General features: G+C 26.1%; 3 protein-coding genes across 3 annotated transcripts; all 3 read right to left on the bottom strand.

The window, feature by feature from the left end:
- Positions 1 to 357: 357 nt before the first annotated feature.
- On the bottom strand, positions 358 to 4,345 carry LOC132921312 (opioid growth factor receptor-like). Its single transcript, XM_060984272.1, has 3 exons — positions 4,140 to 4,345; positions 3,873 to 4,030; positions 358 to 1,675 (listed from the first exon to the last, which is right to left on the bottom strand). Exons 1-3 carry the CDS (start codon positions 4,158 to 4,160, stop codon positions 844 to 846), a joined length of 1,011 nt encoding a protein of 336 aa, XP_060840255.1. The 5' UTR covers positions 4,161 to 4,345; the 3' UTR covers positions 358 to 843.
- Positions 4,346 to 6,455: 2,110 nt separating this feature from the next.
- On the bottom strand, positions 6,456 to 10,363 carry LOC132921265 (integumentary mucin C.1-like). Its single transcript, XM_060984193.1, has 3 exons — positions 10,231 to 10,363; positions 9,995 to 10,140; positions 6,456 to 6,826 (listed from the first exon to the last, which is right to left on the bottom strand). The coding sequence occupies exons 1-3, from the start codon at positions 10,264 to 10,266 to the stop codon at positions 6,532 to 6,534; spliced, it is 477 nt and encodes a 158-aa protein (XP_060840176.1). The 5' UTR covers positions 10,267 to 10,363; the 3' UTR covers positions 6,456 to 6,531.
- Positions 10,364 to 11,506: 1,143 nt separating this feature from the next.
- Positions 11,507 to 19,043, bottom strand: LOC132920972 (DNA replication licensing factor Mcm2). Its single transcript, XM_060983740.1, has 13 exons — positions 18,575 to 19,043; positions 18,323 to 18,501; positions 18,093 to 18,259; positions 17,936 to 18,030; positions 17,481 to 17,875; positions 17,221 to 17,413; positions 16,717 to 17,152; positions 16,047 to 16,297; positions 15,822 to 15,986; positions 14,604 to 14,912; positions 12,829 to 13,011; positions 12,596 to 12,751; positions 11,507 to 12,513 (listed from the first exon to the last, which is right to left on the bottom strand). The coding sequence occupies exons 1-13, from the start codon at positions 18,581 to 18,583 to the stop codon at positions 12,391 to 12,393; spliced, it is 2,661 nt and encodes an 886-aa protein (XP_060839723.1). The 5' UTR covers positions 18,584 to 19,043; the 3' UTR covers positions 11,507 to 12,390.
- Positions 19,044 to 22,584: the final 3,541 nt, after the last annotated feature.

Raw genomic sequence — 22,584 nt, 5'->3', positions numbered from 1 at the left:
AATTTATGAACTCAAAAAACAAAAACATTTTTTTAATGGTAGAAACTAACGGAAGTCAAAAATATTTTTGCATTTTTTTATAAGCATATTATATTCCTAAAACATATTGTTTTTAACAAAATATTCTTTAACCTTGAAATATGCTTTTTATACGCTAAAAAATTGTATATATCAATTCATAGATAAAAGGGCGTTTTCTAAACTGCCAAACTGGCACGTATAAAAAACAATTACTCAATTACTTCAACATAAAAAAAATGATCAAATTTTCTATGATGTTGTCATCAGAAAAAGCAAAAAAAAATTTTATTAAATATATAACTTAAAGTAATAATATTTAAGATAGAAGAAAACTAATTAATTTAAGGAACTGTAGTTTTATTTTTATTAAGTTTTTATTTTGATTATAATAAAAAAAATTGTTTTAAAAAATTTGGCTCCAAGGCTACAAACAGATATAATCCGGGCCTGGCGGTTACTAACAAAACATTTTGAATTCTCACTTCAAGATGTAATAATAAATTAAAAATTATATATTTTCCATGCTATTAAATCAAGAATGCATATTAGGTTTAACGAATCCCGCAGACAATAATAAAAAAAGTTCTTACTTTTAATATAAACTACAAGACATTTAATTGGAATGTATAATATAAAATGCATAGAAAATTAAATTAATCTTTAAAAATGGTTAATTTATTAATAAAATATAAAAATTATTAATACTATGGGTAAAGCATTTTATCCAACGGCCGATTATTATTATTAAAATTAAGTTAATTATAATCAAGATAACAATCTAAAAAGTGCATATTATAATAATTTATGGATTATATATAGTTGTTAAAATTGTGTTTTTAGAAGCGGAGGGCTAGGTCCTAACCTATTTGTATTATTGTCATCGTTGTCAAGGGAAGAAGAATCGTCGGTGTTCTCTTCGGACTCTTCCACATCATTGGACTCGTAGGATCCTTGTGGATCGCCGGGCTCATTGAACTCTTGTGGACCGCTGGATTCGTTGGACTCTTGTGGACCAGTGGATTCGTTGGACTCTTGTGGACCGGTGGATTCGTTGGACTCTTGTGGACCGGTAGATTCGTTGAACTCTTGTGGACCGGTAGATTCGTTGGACTTTTGTGGACCGGTGGATTCGTTGGACTCTTGTGGACCGGTGGATTCGTTGGACTCTTGTGGACCGGTAGATTCGTTGGACTTTTGTGGACCGGTGGATTCGTTGGACTCTTGTGGACCGGTGGATTCGTTGGACTCTTGTGGACCGGTAGATTCGTTGGACTTTTGTGGACCGGTGGATTCGTTGGACTCTTGTGGACCGGTGGATTTGTTTGACTCTTGTGGATTATCATTCTCGGAAGAATCCTGTGGCTCTGGGAGCTCATAGGAATGTTCTTTTTCCTGCTCTTGAGATTTCTCAAGATCATTCGAGTTTGGCGGGATTACAGGAACAGTGTCATTCAATTTAAAAGGAATAGTAAGAGTTCTGTTGTCGTCCTCGATCTCTTTCCTTAGGCGTTCTTCTAATTCGGGGTCGAAAGTTCTACGCTGTCGGTAAAATCTCGGTGACACCATCGGTTTATCTGCCGTTATCGCCAGTTTCCACAACTCTTCATTTGCAATTAACTTGAAATCGTAAGGTTTGAGATCCACAGCATTCAGCCTGTAAAACACAAACTTCATAAACATCAAAGGTAAACATTAGCTAGTTAAAAAGCTGAGGTTGAGTTGAAACGTTTTGAGTTTTAAACGTTTTAACTTGACAAAATATTTTTAGGTAATCTACATGCACGTACTAATTAAAAAAGTACATTCACTTTTTTTTATTGAGTTAAGTTAATATTAATTATTCTATATGAACTTAAACTCATCGAATTAAATGTATTAAATGTATAAATGTTAACTATTAATTCCTAACTAACGGCCTTATGTTCACATAACTCAACTTCATTGTACAAGTATATTATTACAATTTATTTTTTATAAAATATTATATTTTAAATTAATTATTTTTTTATTTTTAAATATTTATTATTTTATTTATTTATTTATTTTTATATTTTTGTATATTACTGTAGGACTATATTTCAATAAATTCAAAGTGAATTATTTTTTTGATACTCCAAGGTATTGTATTCTAAGTACATAATTCGTTTTGTATATAACGAATACTTCAAAAGTGACCCTTTTATTTTGCATTTTTCCTCCATTTTTAGACTATTTTTATTTTTTAGCATTTTCAGGTAATTTTATTAATCTTTAGTGCACATTATTATAAATTGTAAAAACTTTTGGTGTAAGTTAGGAAATTAAAAATATCAATCAAAAAATATTGTTTTTATAATAGGGATTTGTTTAAATAGATTTTAGTATTTTTCATCCGTATCGAATATAAATTGTTCTATATATAAATGAAATAACGTCTGTATCTATGTATTATAGTGATTATCGGACGTGGTGTCTACATAGTCTTACTTAAATAAATAACAACTACTTAATCTTGATTGTATTACAACAACCGTTATTAATGTAATTATTTTAATACTTATACTGATAATTGTTTACTTATTTAAATCAACTAACTATTTTGTTAAACGTATACAACACAATATCATTGTGATACTAACAATATATATATATATTAATAATTATTATTTTGGTTAGGTTGAATTAAGTGACAATTATTATTTAAGTTATAATAATTATTATAAGCAGTAAGGTCAGAATAAAATGTAATAAATCGTATGAGGCAATTTTTAACACATATTTCGCTGTACCTTATAAAGTTATAACTTAGTCGTGCACGTGAATGCAAAAGATCCAATTCTATAAATGTGAATACTGAAATTAAAAGACTTAAATTTATATTTATAACTAAATTAATAAAAGTTTCTTTGTGTATAATTTTTTTCATTAATATTTTTATGTTTAGTAATATTAAATACCTGAAACTAATAATTACCAGTTACCATCACATATCTATAGCTGATATATGTTTATTTTAAAGTATTTTGTTATTATATAAGTTATTTTAGTTATAAAGATTAAGTAATATATTTGCTTATTAATAATATATTATATTATATTATGGTAATACAATTTATTTTTATTAACAAATTATATATTTATTATACAAACTAACTAAGATGCATATAAGAAACAAGACTGTGTTATCTATACATGTATTGGTAAAATAAAAAAAAATCTTAAGAGTTATAATTATTTAATGAGCACAGCTACAAAATATATAACAGTGTTATACAAGTATTATACATTTATACTCGCCAATTTCTTGTCACTAATAACCGTAACTCGTTAATATACAGAATTCCTCATCATATGGCTCTCGAAAAGCTGATAATTTTTTAATCAGCATAGTACTCGTTTATTTTTAAGTTATAAAAATTGCATGTTTGTAAAAAATACATTCTGGCAAGCTCTATTTTTTTTAACATACCTAAGTTATATATATTTATTCATGTAAATAATATATACATTAAATATTAATAGATAATTGCTTATTTTTAGTGACGTCCATTCGGCTATCCATATATATATATATATATACATATATATAATATATATAATCTTTATATTACTCCTCAGAAAATAATTACTGACTGGGTCACGACGAAATGAATTTAAAAATGTTTACGTGTTTAAAATTGTAATACTGTTTAAAATGATTATTGAAATGTTAGTCGGTAGGTAGGTGGTTTCAATTTCACTCTATACACATCGTAAAATAGTTGGATCCCACTACAACAATAAATATTATTATTGAGCTTTACTTATATTATACACATTGCAAGTTATAGACCAGGTTCGCGATCGACGAAAAAAAAAATCACTTTACTCACCCAACAAGGTTTTCATGTTGTTCGTGTTGTTTGTTCAGGTGTTCCTCTATGATCGGGTTCTCGTCGATCGTAACTGCAATCGACTCCAGAACCGGAGGAGTAACCCTCGAGGATACTGATGACGTGAGGCATACTACCACGATGCATGACGCAAAGACCTATTATATAACAAAAACGTATATTATAGTTTATAAAACAAATATCGAAGGAACAAAAATATATCCTAACGTAAGTACATATATATCAGATCATCGGAATACAACTCACTTTGAACATAGTCTTTTTCATTTTGAAATCTATAAATCCAATGACCACTCAAATATTTTCATAAATTAAAGACGCATTCGTCGATTAAAATATTTTATTACAATGTTATAATGGTATACCTAATAGTACATCGCTGCACTGCAAGTTGTGACGAATCGCCGTAACTGTCTGATGCCTACGGAATTCGAATTGTATGTCCGATTATATGGTTGTGCGCAATGCACATTGATCGCCTTAAATTAATAACTTTTACAATGATAATAGCGTAATTTACAATTATTCTTACTCTATAATATGTATATAAACGCTCGGTAATTAGGTGATTATTATAATTACAATAAATTATACTGTAGATTCTGAGAAAACTTGAGACACGTACTATACAACTATAGTCGTGACTTGTGACATTTACAATATTATTATTTTAATTACAAAAAATTGTCAATTGATCGATTAACCTTTTCTAAAGTACCCGAGTAAGCCCATAGCTCACGGCTATATTATACAACACACTGCCAATAAGACAGTGATGATATTATTATACACTATAGAGTACATCATGTTATTTCAATTCTTTGTTTTCAAATAAGCGATAATCGGTTATATTACATTTTTTCACCGTTTCTTAGTATGCATCTGTCTTACGTTTTAATGGTGCTGCAACATGGAAAATTTGTGTTCAAATAGAACCAGTTTTGGAAAAGTATAGACTCTTAAAGCTGTATATTTGACCACGGATACAAATATAGGTACAATAGGTATATAACACATTCATTGAAAAAGTATTTAAGAACATAATATTATATACAATAACTTGGCATGTCACTATTATTACCTATATGTCTGTAGAATTACTTACTTAAATTTACACAAACACTTACATATACTCCCACTTGTAAACTAGACTACCAATAAATTTAATAACAAACTTATACTCACATCACAAAAATCGTCTTATTTGCCAAATTATTCCATATATCAAATATTTATTACTTGTTATCATATGAGTGATAAATGCGTTGCTGTCATATAATAGAAATAAAAAAATTAAATAATGATATTATCATCACATTATTATTATTGTATATTCATTTTTATGAACGTTGCCATGATAAAATATATGGTATGATATCAATCATCAAAACTGAAATAATTTTTAAAACTTTTTATAGTTTTTAAACATATTATTTATTTTTAGATACGAGTGCCCTGTAGAATTAAAAACATCTGGTTATCAGATTAAAACTTCGTTTTCTACTATAAATTATTTAACAGTCAATTTTTTGAAAATGTTGACGTATCATAGTAAATAATTAAGCGAGAAGTGTTTGAGCTATTTAATTTTGTATACTAAGGATAATAAATCCATAATAATATGGGTTTGGATTATATGAGAGTTATGGTGATTTGAAAATGATGGCATTTATGATTTATAAAAGAATAAATTTAAATAAAAATTTTCAAAAAAAAAAGATTTACAGTAAAAATGAGCGATTCTCGTTTAAAAATAAAAATTTGTATCACTACAGGACACTTTTCAAGAAGTACAAACAATTTAAAGAATAATTTAAAAATATGGTCTTTTAGTATATTTAAAAATTCAAAACCAAAATTTGAATAATGAGTATTAGCATGCTTAGTGAATCATTCTGCATATAATTAATAACTACAAAGACTTAGAACGATAAATCAAAATTAATTTTTTTTTTATATTATTACTAATAGAATAACATTAAGTGTTTTATGTGTAGGTATTTATAATAATGTTAAATTTATTCATTTTTAAGAATAATGATTTTAAAAGTGTACACAAAAAATTATACATTTGATATTAATCAATAATTATTGTTAATTATTATAGTATTATTATTTAATTTAAATAGCGTTTAATTTGTTAAACGTATTTATAGATTGTACGCAGTTGTGTATGTCGAGTGTAATAAAAATGCAGATAAAAAAATATTACATAATATTCATTATGATCTTTAAAACAGAAAACGATAATAATGTTTACTAATTACAAAACTATTTTATCATAACATTCATTTATGGTCGGGTGGTACTACTGAGTACCTTCCCACTCTGTTGTTTTCACCGCTATTTCACTCAACAAAATTATTTATTGTACAAAATTATGTATAGCTTGTAATTATTCTTAATAAAATAAAAAAAAAATAAAAAAAAAAAAAAACATTCATTTATACTATTTCTCCGTTCATTAAATAGAATAAAGTACCTATTGATGAAAAGGGTAGAAAATATATATTTTTTTTTAATTAAAATGGAAACTGAGACGTCGGTGTAAAAATCAAAACAATTTTTAAACAATATTTAATAGTTACACAGTTTACTCAGGGTTGTCGATAATGAAATAAAAAACAAAATTCAAAATTTAATGTCTAGTGCCAGACATTGTTGACGTAGACGAAATCGTCAACGCAGTTGTGGTTGTTGAAGACATCGTCGTCGGCGTCGATGTAGACGTGACGGTGGTCGAATTTGTCGTACTTGTCGTTGTCCTTGTATTCATTGTCGTGGTCCTAGTCGTGGATTTTGTCGCCTGGTCATCGTTCGTCGGTACGGAAGGAGTTTTGGTGGCGCTCCTCTTCATATTATGCTCTTCCGGCATAGTCGTCACCGAAGCGTCGTTCACAAACGGCTCATCCTTTGGCATATTATCTGTTAAACTAGATAACAAAAAGTAATATATCGTGCATGATGGACGCGAAGAGTTCTAATTTCATCTATAAAACCACGAGTCTCTATAGATGATATCAATTATTTCAAACACTATTGTCGTTTTTTTAAATACTTCTCTAGTAATTTGTATGACTTTATAACAATTATATAATGTTCTGATATTTTTAGAAAAACTTTAAATTTTTTTACAATATTGATCTTTATAATTTTTTAATTTTAATTTTTTTTTAACGGAAAAAATCATGTTTTTAATTTCATATACTGGAGCTGAATAATATTTGTAATATTATTTTGATATATTATGGAAATCAATTTTCGGACGATTAACTAATCAATTATAGGCAGGGATACCATTTGCGGTTTCGCAGGGAATACATTAGTGGCTCTGTTCTTTCCTATACCTACCAATATGGCATGCCTCGATTTTATGCTGCACCGGTACAGCTAAAATATACTAAATGTTAGCAATAATGTGAGTTTTGAATATTGAAACTTCACATACACGATTAAGTATGTAGCCGAAACGATATAGGTATATAAAAACGTAAAATAAGTCAATTTATTTTATTCTTGTATAGGTTATGGTTAAAAAAAAACTAATTTTAGGTTTTTTTAAGAGTGAAGAGTGCTTGTTAGACTTTTACGAATATACCCAACCGTATAAAGAAACGTTACCCAATCTTTTAAAACAATAATACATTTTACTATTGTTACTTTTATCTGATGGTAAAAAAGTTAGGCCTACTTAAAAATTCGGCAGCCCTATTTTAAAACCGAAATGATGCTTCTGGTTATAGCCTATAGGTTTATAAGTTATCGCCTATAAGTATATTATAAAGTGTAAAAATGTGAAGAAGTGGATCAACCCAATGAATTGTGATCCTGTGCCACCCCACTCGCTTTTTAAACTTTATATACCTATATCTTATACTAGCTACTTGTCCAAGATTCATATTTTATGTCCAAAAAATATATTATTCTTTAAAATAAATTTTGTCATTAAAAAAAGATAAAACTCTAAAATCTACTGTTATAAAAATAGTAAAATTATTTTATAACTTTATAAGTGATGTAAAAAATATATTCAAAAACTATTTTAAAGTTTTTATATTTGTTCGTCGATAAAATAATCGCAGAATATGAACTACAGATTCAGTATTTGTAAACATATTTAAATCATTATTTTTAGACGGTTTATAAATCGTCAATAATGATATAAAATCAAAGTGATTATATTGTGATTAAAATACTTTGTTCTATCATTAAATGAAAATAATATCATATCATATTATTGATTTGGCTTTCTTGGGAATTAATTAATTAAACATTAATAATTATCTGCCACCGTTATAATAAATTATGTTTTTATCAAGTGTAAATACTAAAGTAAATATTTTTTTTATTTTGCATAAATATATTAATTTTTTTATATTATTATTTAATAATAATTAACATGTATATTATATATATTTCTATTAAGCTTGACCTGTGTATTAAGTTACAAACATACATAGGGCATAAATGTATAGATATTGCATAATTTTTAAGTTTCCTAAAGGCATAAAAAGTCCAAGACATATAATATATTATCATTTTTAAATTTATTAGATTTTGTTTATAATTATTTGTTTTTTGTAAATCATAGTAATAAAAATAAATAACAATGTTATTGTAATTCATATGGTTTAGAAACTATTTTTATAAAGTTAAATCGATTAATATTCAAACAGTTAATTTCGATTTAAAATTTATTGTAAAACGATAAAAACTGATTTTTTCGAAATGAAAAATACACTAATATTATATAATTAATAATAATATAATATTATAATAACACGAAAAATTATGTAATACGGCGTAAAGTATAGACAATATAGGTACATCGCTGTGTTGAAGATCATTTGATTAGTTCATAAAATTATGTTTACATAATATTATGTATACTATTTTTACATAGATATGTAAACAGTTCAAAATCACCACTTCGGAATTATTGTCGATTTACGTGCTTATCTTACAAGACCATGTATATTATTATTATTATTTTTGTTGGAATTTATGTGAACTATCATCATATACATTTCGATATAGTGTAAAGCCACCAAGCCATGCACAATAAATATTACCTAATATAGATTCAAATTTAATATTCATAAGATATATATTATGTAATTTGTTTTATTGAATAATGCAAAATCTGTTCGAACCTTTAAATTTTTTTCGTTTGGATTGAAAAAGTTCGATTTGGAAGTATAAAAAAAAAGGCAAGTGCGTACCGCTCTGCCATATATAATAGGTGTCAAGTGGATCAATGTAATGGATGTGTTAAATTTAAATTCAATGGTATATCATTGTACCTATACAAAAAACGATTCTAACCGGAAACGATCTGTCATTCCATAACACTAAGAATAATATTTCATGATACGTTTTTGATAAAACAACTAAAATATTTTTTTTATTTTTAGTATTGCAGTAAGTTGATATATTTTTTTGCCAAAAATATCGCATTTATTATATTACTAATATTTAATTATTAAAATAATATAATTTACTATGTAATACAAAATTTTCAACTTTTTTTTATTAAAGGTTTCAAAACTTAGAAAGAATCTTGTAGTACTACATTTTCAATTATAGCTATAAATGTTCGATATTATTTGATTTTCAAACATTTTTACCAATCGACACTTACAAAAAAAAAAAAAAAAACTAAAAAAAAATTAAAATTTCAATTGTCTATAAATAGCTTAAATAAAGTCAAAATATTTAAATATTATTAAAATTTTATCAAACATAAAGTAATAATATAAATAGTTGGTTAAAATTTCAAAATTATACAATTTTTAAATTATTATAAAATAAAGAAATCAATTTTGTTGAAACTGGTAAGACGTACAATTTTTCGTTTTTCTGATTATTACAGGAAAGTACTATGAAGTTTTTACTTTTGACTTCCAAATAACCAAATTGTTACAATTTTATATCAAACTACCCCCTCCCTCCTAAGTGGAAAATTGAAGCATTTTTATTATCCCAAAAGGTGATGACAGACAGAAAAAATACATCATTATAAAATCATATAATGCATTCATCGCTCCACTTAAAATCTAAAATTGTGATTACAATATCGTTACATTGTTTTGATTACTCACTCGTCATTTTCTTGTAAATATTTTATTTCATCTCTCGGGTAACTATTGTCCAAATCTACAACGATAGTCATTGGTTCATCACGTTGTGCAAGACCGGCTTTTGTGGTCGACCCGAATAATGATATGACTACTATAACCGCGAGAACCTAAAATGAATAGACGATAATAATGATAGATATATTCAAATATTAGACGTTTTCTGTAGCGTCGTATTAATAACAAAATAAATATCTCACAAATTTGGCCATTTTTATTTTAGACGTGAAAATCATATTTGATATTTCCACTGAATTATTATAACACGTTACAATGGACGTTCATGTACTACTAATGCTTAATGTATTGTACCTAACTAATAAGCATATAATTATTATTAAGATATAATTTTTATTGGTAATACTTTGGACAATAACAAAACTAAATAATAAAAGATCTTTAAAGATTATCGATTTAAAGGTACAAAGTTTTAAGGTATTATTTTATTGTTATTTTAGCTTTATTACTTATTAGGTATTTATGGATGTTAATAATAATTAAATAACCAAATACGAAGTCCATCACATAGTAGACATTAAACATCTAAAAAGTGATAAAGAAATACTTTTAAAAAAAAAAATAATAGGTGACTAACCTTTTTAAAAGAAATTCTTCTATTGTTGCACATACGCTGTACTCTATATAATGAGCAACATATCATACGTTAATACTTTCTAAATTATTATAACAAAAAATATTAATTAATGATTTATTCTTGTTTAAAATCAGTATAAAAGTATAAACAGACATGAAGGCTGTTGCATACGAATTGTGTGTCAGTACCAGAAATTTTCCAATCTTATTTTAAAATAGTGACATAAAATACGTCCTAAGTTGAATAATTAAATATATATTTTAGTATTAGATGTTGGATATCATAAAAATTATTCAAATGAAGATAATTATTTCATAAATTTGAATCGACTTTTACTTATAATTAGTAGCCATATGCAAGTAAATAATATATTGTACTTAAGCCTTTCCCCTGAGGATTTACTTTGCAGCCGCTCCTCCTATTTAAAACTACATTTATAAGTTTACAACTTAAAGAACAGATGATAACCACAAAACACTGAATGTATTTCTTAATTTTTTTTTGAATTTTTTGAAGGACAAAGCATTAGTTTATATTACTAAAATTGTGATGATATTTTTAAACTATGATAAAATTGTGTTTAATTTATGGTTTATACTATATGCAGTTATATGAATATTTTAAAAAGTGGAATAATTTTGTTAAAAATAAAAAATTAGCGAGTGTTTTTTTTTAATACCTAGTCAAATTCTTTAGATAACTACTTCAAACTAAAATATTTATGAAGATATTGGACAGTGGAATGATTATTTAAGTGCGAACAATTAAGCAATTCTATAAACATTTGTATGAATAACATCATTCAAATAAATACAAATTAAGTATAATACTCAATGGTTGATGTATAAAAAATGTAAAACTAAATAAATAAATACTAAGACTGCTGATAAAAATAAATATATTCACTGTTATCTGGCAATTGGTATTCATACAAATAAGAATATCTGATGCCCATTGGTTGTTGTAATAACTTTTGTCAACATTTAAGTTTTTACTTCAATTTTACAAATACTAGCACTATTGACACTTGACACATTAGTTTGGATTATAATAATTAATAGATATGAAATATTATAGATAATACAATAAATTTTACTTGAAGTTGCTCAAAGTACACATGTATGGCAGTTTTTATCATAAATTATGTATAATCTGTATCATTAAAATTTTAAGAACATTAGTATAATGAAATACAGAATAATATTGACAATTTTTTCTTCCCAGGAAATTAAAATTAAAATCTCTAAATTAAAATAATTTGTTTAAATTCTAATTTTGTGTCTTTGTGTCATAAAACCACAAAATTTAATGTGTTCTATGTTACAAGTGGTAAGTTATATCCATAATTTATTGATTTATTTAAATTACAATTAAAATCATATTCCAATTTTGAATTATTTATTAAAAATACATTCTAAGAGTATAATAGTACTATAATTTTGTAAAAATCAATCTCTATAAAACATTATACAATAGCTTTTTTTTAATGTACATAACTAATATGACAAATTTTTGGTACATCAAGATTTAAATAATAACATACAAGTACTGATAACACTAATTTGAATATATAACATATTGATCTTTGACCATTTGTAATAAATAAAAAAAAAAAATATACATAAAATAAATTTAAAATAATTGGTACACAATTACCAGATACATACATAAAATGGAAATAATAATTCACATCTTAAGTTGTAAAACTAAATTAGTTTAACAATGTATTTACTACCAACACTGGATAGACACTAACCATATAGATTTATTCGCCGAGAAGTAAGGTTTGTATAACCATGTGTCTCTTTTCATCATACACAAAATTGTTATTTTTGAACAATTTACTTTCAAAGAATGGTCTTAAGTCATGTATATCTATCTGTTTTACCTATAAAAATGAGTGGGATTTAAAATTAAATTTTAAGCTTATTAATAAGGAAAGATTACTATAAAAATATTAAATAACTTACTTTGTCTTTGAAATCTTTTTCGTGTATTTCAATTGTGTTAACTGTGACACCGTGTATACCCCTAATGTAAGCCAACTGATCGGTCGCCATTTGATGCAATATAAAGTACAAAAGCTCGGTGGTGTCTTTTTTGAATGATAAATATTTTTGGAATGTCTACAAATATTGATAAAGAGTAAAATAATTAGTTTAGTTTTATATTATATAAATAGTATATTATTAAATTCATTTACTTTTCTCATTGTTTTCATGACACTGTATTTTTGTGTTTCAATAAATGATTCTAACATTATACGTATAGCCATGTTGACATCATCTTCTTGAACATAGTCTCTTAAATGCATTTTAGCATTTGCTTCTGCCATACGAATCATACTTTCAATATGTCGGACTGTAATGGGCAAACTTCCAGTCATCTATATTAAATATACATGAATATGAATTAAAATAAATAAAATACACATTTTTCAAATATATATTACAGTGCCTAAAATTTATTAAAAAAAGATTTTTGTTTATATACTTAAAAACACAAAACATATCATGAGTAAGGCAATAAAATACTTGAATATAATATATAAAATAATTAGTACACACATGTAGTATATAGAAAAAAGTATTATTTATAGTAATAATAAACAAATTAAAGAAGCTATAGTTAATAAAATATTTTATGTCTGGTAACTTTATAATAATTAGGAAAACACATGCCTAGAATTTATAAGACTAAAGTAACTGCAGTTTAAAATATGTCTAATTATAAACAATATTTCACAGTTTCTAAACATTCAATTCATAATACATATTCAAAATTCACTAACCTCACTACTTATTATTATTATTATTATTATTTTTATTTAATAATACATTTATTCTAATTTTGATTTTATTAATTTTTGGACATTATTAAAAACCATATTTATTAAAATAACAACTATTCTTATTTCTGATAATTATTAAGCAAATTGATTTTTAGAAAAATTATTTTGAAAATAAAGCAGAATTTTAACAAGTAATTTTGGTAATAAAACTGTTACAATACAATGATTTTAAATTGATGTTAATTATTAATATTACTCCATTAACATTTTATAATTTTTAAGAACCAACAATATTGTAAAAAATATTAGATTAGTGTTACAACTATTTTATATTTTAAGCAAAAATAACACTTCTTAACCCTAGATTACACACATTAAAAATATTCATGAGATTCTACGCACATGGTCTTTTTGACCGTACATTGAAATATATCAATTAAAACTCGCTAAATTTAAATAATCATTATTTTACTGTTCTTAAATAAATAAATAAATTTCAAATGCTTTTATTAATACTTAATATAAACAAATTAAACTTTCATATAAATGTTATTACATATAATGTTATATCACAGTATACCACGCACACAGTCTTTCAGACAGTTTTTCAATATATATATAATAGATAATAAACTTTGAACCCTTTTATAGTAGGTACAGACATCAAATTGTACACAATTGGGAGTTGTATCTAATTTTAGTTTATCACCTAATTAAAAGGTACCTAGATTAGATTAGATTAATATTTCGTATTTTTGAAGTAATGAACAAGATACTAAAAGCCTAGTATTTTTGACTGTGAATTGTGTGCTCTAGGGTTAAAACTCATTATTCTCAGTGCTAAATGTTTAAAAACTCAGAAGTTACTTGCTCAAAACACCATTTAGTCACATCAAGATTTACAAAAAAATCATCTACTTAATAATAATAACTGTTATTCATTTAAAAAAAAAAATAATTGGTATCTGCCACATCTCATTAAATGAAATAAAAAAATCAAAGTATTAAATAATATAGTTTTTAAATATAATGTTCAAAAACCCCAAAAAAATTTAATTGAAATAAATACATTATATTTTAAAGATTAAATGGGGTGAAACTTGGATGAACATCATAGAAATTGTATACAAGTGACAGCACTTAGTCGAGGTAAAATTTTAATATTAAGTAATCACTATTCTACTCACCATAGACTCTTGTCTCAGTTGACTATACATTTTAGCTACTTTGTCTTGGTCCATACGATGAAGTTTTGGATGAATGTTTTGCTTAGAATAGACAATATACTTTTTTAATAAATCTTGAGGTATTGGTTCCATATCAGTAGTAGAAAATGGATTTCTTAATTCACATTCTTTATCTTTGCTTAAAGGATGGTTACGCATGTGAGACTGTACCACAAATGTTGCAAGCCGATTATCTTTAACCTGGTCAACTTCATCTCGTACAACACATAAAATGTCAAACCTTGACATAATGGGTTCTGATAAATTAACCTAAAAATAGATTTCAAGATGAAAAACAATTTATTGATTTTGATTTGTTAAATTGAATTCATAAATAGGAATGAGTGGCCAAATGTACAAATATACAGTTCTAATGCATACCACTGCCAATTCAAACTTAGCCACTGGTGTTATCTCTCAATTGTCTGTAGAAAGAGGGTATTATCTCCCTCCCCTTCAAACTGGACATAGTAGAAACTCTAAGGGATGTCATGGTCATTATTACAAGGACTATGGCTTATATTTTTATGGCATTGGTAAAGTGTGTGATTTATTGGGTTAATCGTACCTTACTAATTGCTATATCTAATTCTTCTCACATTTTCATATGCAGTTTGGATAACGTTAATTTAAGTGAATGACAAAAAAATGAGAAACAAAATATCTTATTTAAAATTTAAGATAGTGAAAATGTATGAGACTAATGAAATCTATTATCATACCAATTAATAGAATATTTGTATCACTTAATAATCGCAAAAATGTATTCATACATTTTTTTTAACATATTTCATATACTTTTACATTGTATAATTTTTTTGGATTCAAGGATACCACATTTTTTAATTTAATGTATTGAATTAAATTTAAAATATATTTTTTTAATTTAATTAAATTTTTTGATCAATACTAATACTATATGTTATAAAAGAATTAAAAAAAATATATTTATTATTAATATAATAGATAGTTAAAAAAAATTAATTTTAATTATATTTTTTTACCCATGTTTAATGTTAATCTACATTTTTTTATTTCCCAGTAAGTCAATTACAAATCTAAAAGTGCTTAGTAGATTACATGCTTTACCAATACCCTGTTGGTATCTTCAACCAATAACTAATAACTAAACCTTGAACTAAACTAATGCTCCTAACAAAAAAAAAAATTCACACATACATTTTCAGAAAAAGTCATTGCCGGATCATAACGTCCACCAATTGGATTAGCTGCTGCCATAACAGAACATCTTGCTTGTAATGAGGTCACAATACCAGCTTTAGAAATAGAAATACTTTGTTGTTCCATAGCCTCATGAATTGAAGTTCTATCTTGATCATTCATCTTAAAGTAGATAATAATTGTATTATTTAAAGCAAACTGTGATTTAATTAATTTGCTTACCTTATCAAATTCATCAATAATACAGACACCTTGATCAGCTAAAACTAAAGCACCCGCTTCTAATGTCCATTCCCTAGACTGATGATCACGTTTAACATAAGCTGTAAGACCGACAGCAGAAGCACCTTGTCCAGTAGTAAAAACAGCACGTGGAGCTATTTTTTCAATATATTTTAAAAATTGGGATTTTGCTGTTCCAGGATCACCACACAACAGTATATTTATATCTCCACGAAGTTTATGTTTGTCACCTATTAAAAAAAATGAATTTTAATAAATAACTGACATACTAATCATACTATTAATTAATAAGTATAATATTGAAATTGAATTGTAACTTATATAAGCTGAATTACAAACTAGACATTTTTCAGATTCATGTCTAATATTCCATCTTTACCTTTATTTGTAAAACAATAAATATTATTAAAATAATATAATATAAATTTTAAGCTTCAAAAGATTTTTAAATATTAGAATTAATAGAATTTGAATGAAAAATATAAAACGATCAGTTAAATTATTTCATATATGTGTTTTTAGATAAAACATTTGAACACATTATATAAATTTCAATGAGACTAAAATAATTTATCATCATTAAAAAAAGTTTAAAATATTTAAAATGTTATAAGGTAATGCAAAATTTTTAAATTCAAATTAAACAAACCAGGATTTTTTGCTTCTCCGCCAAATAATGCTAATGCCAAACTTTTTTTGATATAATCGTGTCCATAAATTGATGGAGCAATAGATGCAGCAATACGTTCACCAATTTTATGTTCTTTAGACAATTTCAATATTTGTGAAACATCTTCATCAGTAAGAGACTCAACTATATGTTTATTGTCTTTTATAATTAAATAATTTGCCATAATAACAGTAGCGAATACTGGAAATCCATTTCCCGTGTTTAAGGATCCTTCATAACTGTTTGAATATATTCCAGTTACATCTATTTCATCACCAGGTTTGCATTGATCACATAGATCAGCTAAAAGAATACAATCTTTACTACGTGGTATACGGCCTGGTGGTATACTGCCTGGAGACTCTTGTATAGTAATCTTTTGATAATTACGATATAAAGTTTGTTCCATGTTAACCTAATGCAAAAATAACAAAATAAAATATACAAACAATAAACTTGAAACTATATCTTTTATCAACTTACCATAAATGGCCCAGTACTTTGACACTCAGGACATGAACCAGGCTTAATTTCTTGACTTTGAGACTGTGTAAAAGGTCCAAGAACATGACCACATTTAGAACAATCGTATTTAATAATACTGAGTTGAGGAAACACACCTGTAGTTGACGTTACAACACCACGAGTTCTGACCAATTGATTCAAATGAATTTTTCTAAAAAATTCATTTAGATTAAGTAATTGTCTAAAAATTATTTTTTGTTTTTTTTTAAATCAATTACTTGAAAGTACGAATTTCTTCAATAAGTGGTAAATCTGTAATCCTTACAAATATTTCAGCGGTAACTCTGCCATATTGAGGATACATGGATAAAACTAAGTCTTTGGCTACTTCATTGAATATACTTATCATTTCTGAAGGTGCTTCTGGCAAAAAAAGTGCCAGTGTATGTTGTTTATTGGCCAAGTTGGTAAATTCTACTTCCAAACTACATAAATTACTCTCACACATTCTTCTGATTTTATCCTTGTAAAGATAAGCACCATTGGAAGTGACATCATTACGCAAAAAATTTTTGAAACGGTTTGCAATTTCAGTCTTTGGACCTAACATAGCTACCCACTCAGCAACTGTATGTCCTTTAGTGTCTTGTAAATTTTCAATCGATTCAATCATCTATGCAATATAAAAATAAAATATATAATCAAAAAAAAAAAAATTATATGAAATCCATACTTCTTCATCTTCTTCATCATCAACAATAAAACCAGTAGCAGCTCTTTCAGCCATTCGTCTTTTTTTTCTTGATGCCTCATCATCATCATGTTCATCTTAAATAGAACATAACATTAAACTATGTGAAAAACTATTGTAGTGTTATGGAAATACAAACCATAAAGGATATCATCAGCATCTCTTCGACCAGTTCCTTCTTCTCGGTCACGTCTTTGTAACTCTCTTTCAGCCGCAGCTCTGGCACCTGGACTCATTGCATCATAATCATCTTCGTCCAATTCACCACCATCATAGCGATCGAGAGCGGGTATCGGGCGATAATCCCTAAACAATAAATTAATCAATTTGAGAATTTAAGCACCAAATCTAAAAATATCGAAACCTTACCGTTCCAAGTTATCGCCAAACAGTTCTTCTCCATCTTCTTCCTCTGGGTCATCAAACTGACTCAAACTCAAAACGTCACCTTCACTCAACACTTCATCCTCAAAATTACGTACAGGCGATGTGTCATCGGCACCCCCGAGATCCGCATCGTTGAAAGGTTCCGGACTGCTAAAATCTCTCTATAAATCGGAATGTAATGGTTATCAGGGAAAATAATAATAAAATAGTATTTAAACAATAAACTCTACTCACGTCGGACATTTTACTCCAGCAGTATACACCGAATGCTCGTCACAAAACAACAAACGAGATATGGACAAAATACTTCAGAATGAAATGCAAAATTTGTAATTACTAATTTATAGCCTTAAAGGTATCCACAAAAAAGCGATTTAGAATATATTTAATAGACGGCAAAATACGAAACGAATAGCAATTCGACGTTGTGCCTGCGTAATCGGCTGCCTGTTGCGCGACTCGTGTTAATGGATACCGTTCCGCGATTCGTCCGAGGTAAACAAATAACAATTGAAATGGCGGGAACTGTTAGACTAAATGTTAGATACGTAACCTACAAACTATTGACACTATGTTCAATTAGTGGCGTACTTTTACCCGGTAAAACGGAAAAATCGTGGTGCGTTAAATTAAATTAATATTTAATAACAATTATAAAACAATGAATGTTTCCGTAATTATCGAAAAAAAATTATTCACAAATATCGTAACTTAATATTCTTATCTAAAAATCTAGTCATCACTCATCATATTCGTGAAACACACTGAAACAGTTTTTCTATAATAGTATAATAATATAGTTTACCCGTTCAAATACTTCTAACTTATTATCTGGTCCTATATAAATTATAAATCACCATAAATTAATGGTAACGATATTTTGCTTCCATTAAAACATTAAGCATTTGAACTTGTATTCGATTTGCGAGTGACATAACAATAAAAATGGTTTTGTTAACTTTTCGAAGTTTAATAAGAAAATAATATACACCGAATACACTTTACTCTAATATTAATTAAGGTAAACTCACTGCGGCACGACTTCGCTGTACTTCACAGACCTGAATCGTTTGACAGATCGCCGTCAACTGTCGTCTGTCAACAGTATCAACAACTGCAGCCCAAAACCCAACGATCATCGACGGCCGACTGGCACGCCCACGACAGGGTGTCACTTCATATAATTTGTATTTATAATAATTAATTTATTAATATATTACGTATAAACTACTAAGTTAAAAATAATATAAATATTAGATAAATTATACAAATCTTTATTTAATAATGTTCATTTGGTATTCTCACACAACAAATAATAATAATAATAATACCTACCTATATAAAGAAAAATAACCTATACATGCTAATAAGGGGTGATTGTAAACCGCCAGATTACCGGTTATTACCGGTTAAATAAAAAAGTAATGAAAGGATAGAAGACATTTATAACAATTATTAAGTTGAAATAGTACTAAATTAATAATACGAAAACGCTAAAAACATTGTTATAAAATAAAATAAAAAAATTTATAATTTTTATAATTATAATACGAAACATTTATAAATATTTATATGTATTTCGTAAGCAAACTAAGCATAATTTATACTATATCTTATATTTTGTTTATGTTCCTACGATGTTTATTATAGGTTTATTTCAAAAATATTTTGTATAAAATATAACAGTACCTAGTATAAATTCGTTATTTAATAAAAAAAAGAACTATATTTGTTTATAGCCTTATAGGTGCTAGGTGCATTCAAATTTCAAAGTAACATTTTTAAAATACGTATTTTGAAAACATTACATTTTCATAATTGATAAAATATAACATACTATTTATTTTTATTGATATTAAGTATCAACTATTTAAATAACAAAATATTTGTATAATATCATTATTACTTATTAAATTGCTGATTTAGGTATCTATTTAAATATTTTTATTTTATAATAACATGAACTTTTTTTATTGAATTGTATTATTATAAATATAATTTAATAGACACATAACATAAAATTATATTTTAAATAAATATAAATATGTAAATTCACGTATAATATGTCGAATAAAATAATAATTGTGATTTATTTTTTTACGAATACATTGTATACCCCTATTACCTACCTATTTATACAATGACACAATGTTTATACAATGTTTGTATTATTGGTTATAGAAGAGATTAACATTATTTATTATTATTAATTCTATAATCAATAATGACTAATGAGTAATGACAGTAAAAGTAGTTGATTTATTATCAATTATTATCATTTATTATCCTTGAAATTTCTTACACATCTGATTTTGTCATTTTGAATTTTAACATTTCTTCTGCTTCGAGAGTGACGAAGTGTCCCTCAACAATGTTATATTGGTGCAACATATAAATAATTTAATTCATTGATTATAAAATTGTTATAAACTCATGGTCATTATTTGATATTGATTGGCGATCAGAGAATTTAATGTGTTCCAAAAATACAAATTACAAGTATATTATATCAATTAGTTTGTAGATTCTGTGGTATACGCGTACCACTGGTGATACGCGTATACCACTTACAAGTGCATTAAAAATATTCATAATATTTTACGAATTTATTATTTTTAACGGTTTCATTTTAAATTGTTGTATAATTACATGATATTATAGTACATGGATAATTCAGTATATACATAACATATTATGGGTTATACGCAAAATAAAAGATTAAGAACACCTCTGATTGAATGATTTTATAATATTTCAGTTTCAGTGTTGGTTTTAAATTGTTAAAAATTTTAAATAATTTAATATAACACCATATTCATGGTCATGGCATTGAAACACGTGTTTCAATTTCAAAGTACTCTTTTTCAAACACATCTCTCATTTAAATATTATTTGTATTATTATCATATGCGGTAGTCCGCACGTTTCTACATGTCATATTATGTAGTACATACATAATATGTATCTAGCACACATATGCTTATATAATTCTATACCACATATTTATTATGAGGCTTACCACATACTTTTTAAACTTAATTAAAATATGAATACATATTTAAACGTAGAATTATAGTATATATTATTTAATAATATAAAATCATAATAGTAATTCAATAATACATGTCACAACACAATTTAATCCTAAATTAAAAAAAAAATTAGATAGGTACGAGGTACTCATATAAAAATAATTATTAAAAAATATATAGTAGTATAGAACAATATATGCCAATAATCAATATGTATAAAAAAAATACTTTTATTTTTATTGTTTATATTTATAGGTACAAAATAATTTAATGTCTCTTAAAACACATTCAAATGTGTTACAAAACGTACTAAATTATAACTGATTATTTTATACGTTTCCGACTACAATCTCGATTATTGCTAGACACAGTATTATATATATATATTATTAATATTGAGGTAACATCGTTAAGATAAAGCTCAATCATCACCACCGTCAAATCGCTGGAAATGACCATCATTTAGATGCGTGATAAACGACAAATATGCGGTTAGCACACGACAAGAATAGGTACCAAATATTTTAAGTTAAAATTGTTATTTTAGATTTTGAACGGAGCAATTGGTTTTACGATGATATGTGTATATTATGTGTTTTACTATTTTCCTTTCATCTGCACTTTGTTATGTAGTAAAATTGCTCCAGTCTTCAATTTTGTACATACTCCGATTATTACTTAGCATTTTCTAAAACGATTAAAAAACTAAATTATTAGGTTTTTAAATACATTTTGGGGCCCAAACATGCATGAAACTTCTACAGCTATGACTTTTTTTCGTGTTGTAAATATATATTTATAGTAGACTGCCTCCGTAGTTTTTTTTTTATAATCGATATTTTACAAGCACGCAATAAATAAATATATATCTATAATATTATATATTTATATAGACGGGTAATATTAGGTAGTAGGTTTGAATGGTTTGATTATAATGTATAGGAATTATTTATTATTTTTAACATAAATCGTGTTTGGTATGCGCAGCGAGGGCGTATACTTAACCATTTTTTGAACGATTGGATGTGACTGGATCACTGTAGCGTGTGCCGCGTAGAGATTTTTTTGATAATTCAAAAGTCTATAGACCTTGAAAATTGTAAAACCTCTCCATTCTGTTACCTACTCCATATATTTCTAATAAATACTATACAATTATTAAGTTATTTTGTTTATCAGGTATTAATTTGTTTATTATTTATTCATTAATTT

This window comes from Rhopalosiphum padi, chromosome 2, assembly GCF_020882245.1.
Source record: "Rhopalosiphum padi isolate XX-2018 chromosome 2, ASM2088224v1, whole genome shotgun sequence".
NCBI classification, from domain to species: Eukaryota; Metazoa; Arthropoda; class Insecta; order Hemiptera; family Aphididae; genus Rhopalosiphum; species Rhopalosiphum padi.
The sequence above is the reverse complement of the archived record's forward strand: the minus strand, read 5'-3'. Positions and strand labels throughout refer to the sequence as shown.

Excerpts from the sequence above, each read along its gene's own strand:
- LOC132921312 (XM_060984272.1), bottom strand. The coding sequence starts at position 4,160 with ATGAAAAAGACTATGTTCAAA. Across the intron at positions 4,031-4,139 it reads TGAAAAAGACTATGTTCAAA|GTCTTTGCGTCATGCATCGT; the intron begins GTGAGTTGTATT and ends GTTATATAATAG. Across the intron at positions 1,676-3,872 it reads CAACATGAAAACCTTGTTGG|GCTGAATGCTGTGGATCTCA; the intron begins GTGAGTAAAGTG and ends TGTGTTTTACAG.
- LOC132921265 (XM_060984193.1), bottom strand. The coding sequence starts at position 10,266 with ATGATTTTCACGTCTAAAATAAAAATGGCCAAATTT. Across the intron at positions 10,141-10,230 it reads AAATAAAAATGGCCAAATTT|GTTCTCGCGGTTATAGTAGT; the intron begins GTGAGATATTTA and ends TATTCATTTTAG. Across the intron at positions 6,827-9,994 it reads TATTTACAAGAAAATGACGA|TTTAACAGATAATATGCCAA; the intron begins GTGAGTAATCAA and ends TTTGTTATCTAG.
- LOC132920972 (XM_060983740.1), bottom strand. Across the intron at positions 18,260-18,322 it reads TTTGGCGATAACTTGGAACG|GGATTATCGCCCGATACCCG; the intron begins GTAAGGTTTCGA and ends TTTATTGTTTAG. Across the intron at positions 17,414-17,480 it reads GAAGAAATTCGTACTTTCAA|AAAAATTCATTTGAATCAAT; the intron begins GTAATTGATTTA and ends TGAATTTTTTAG.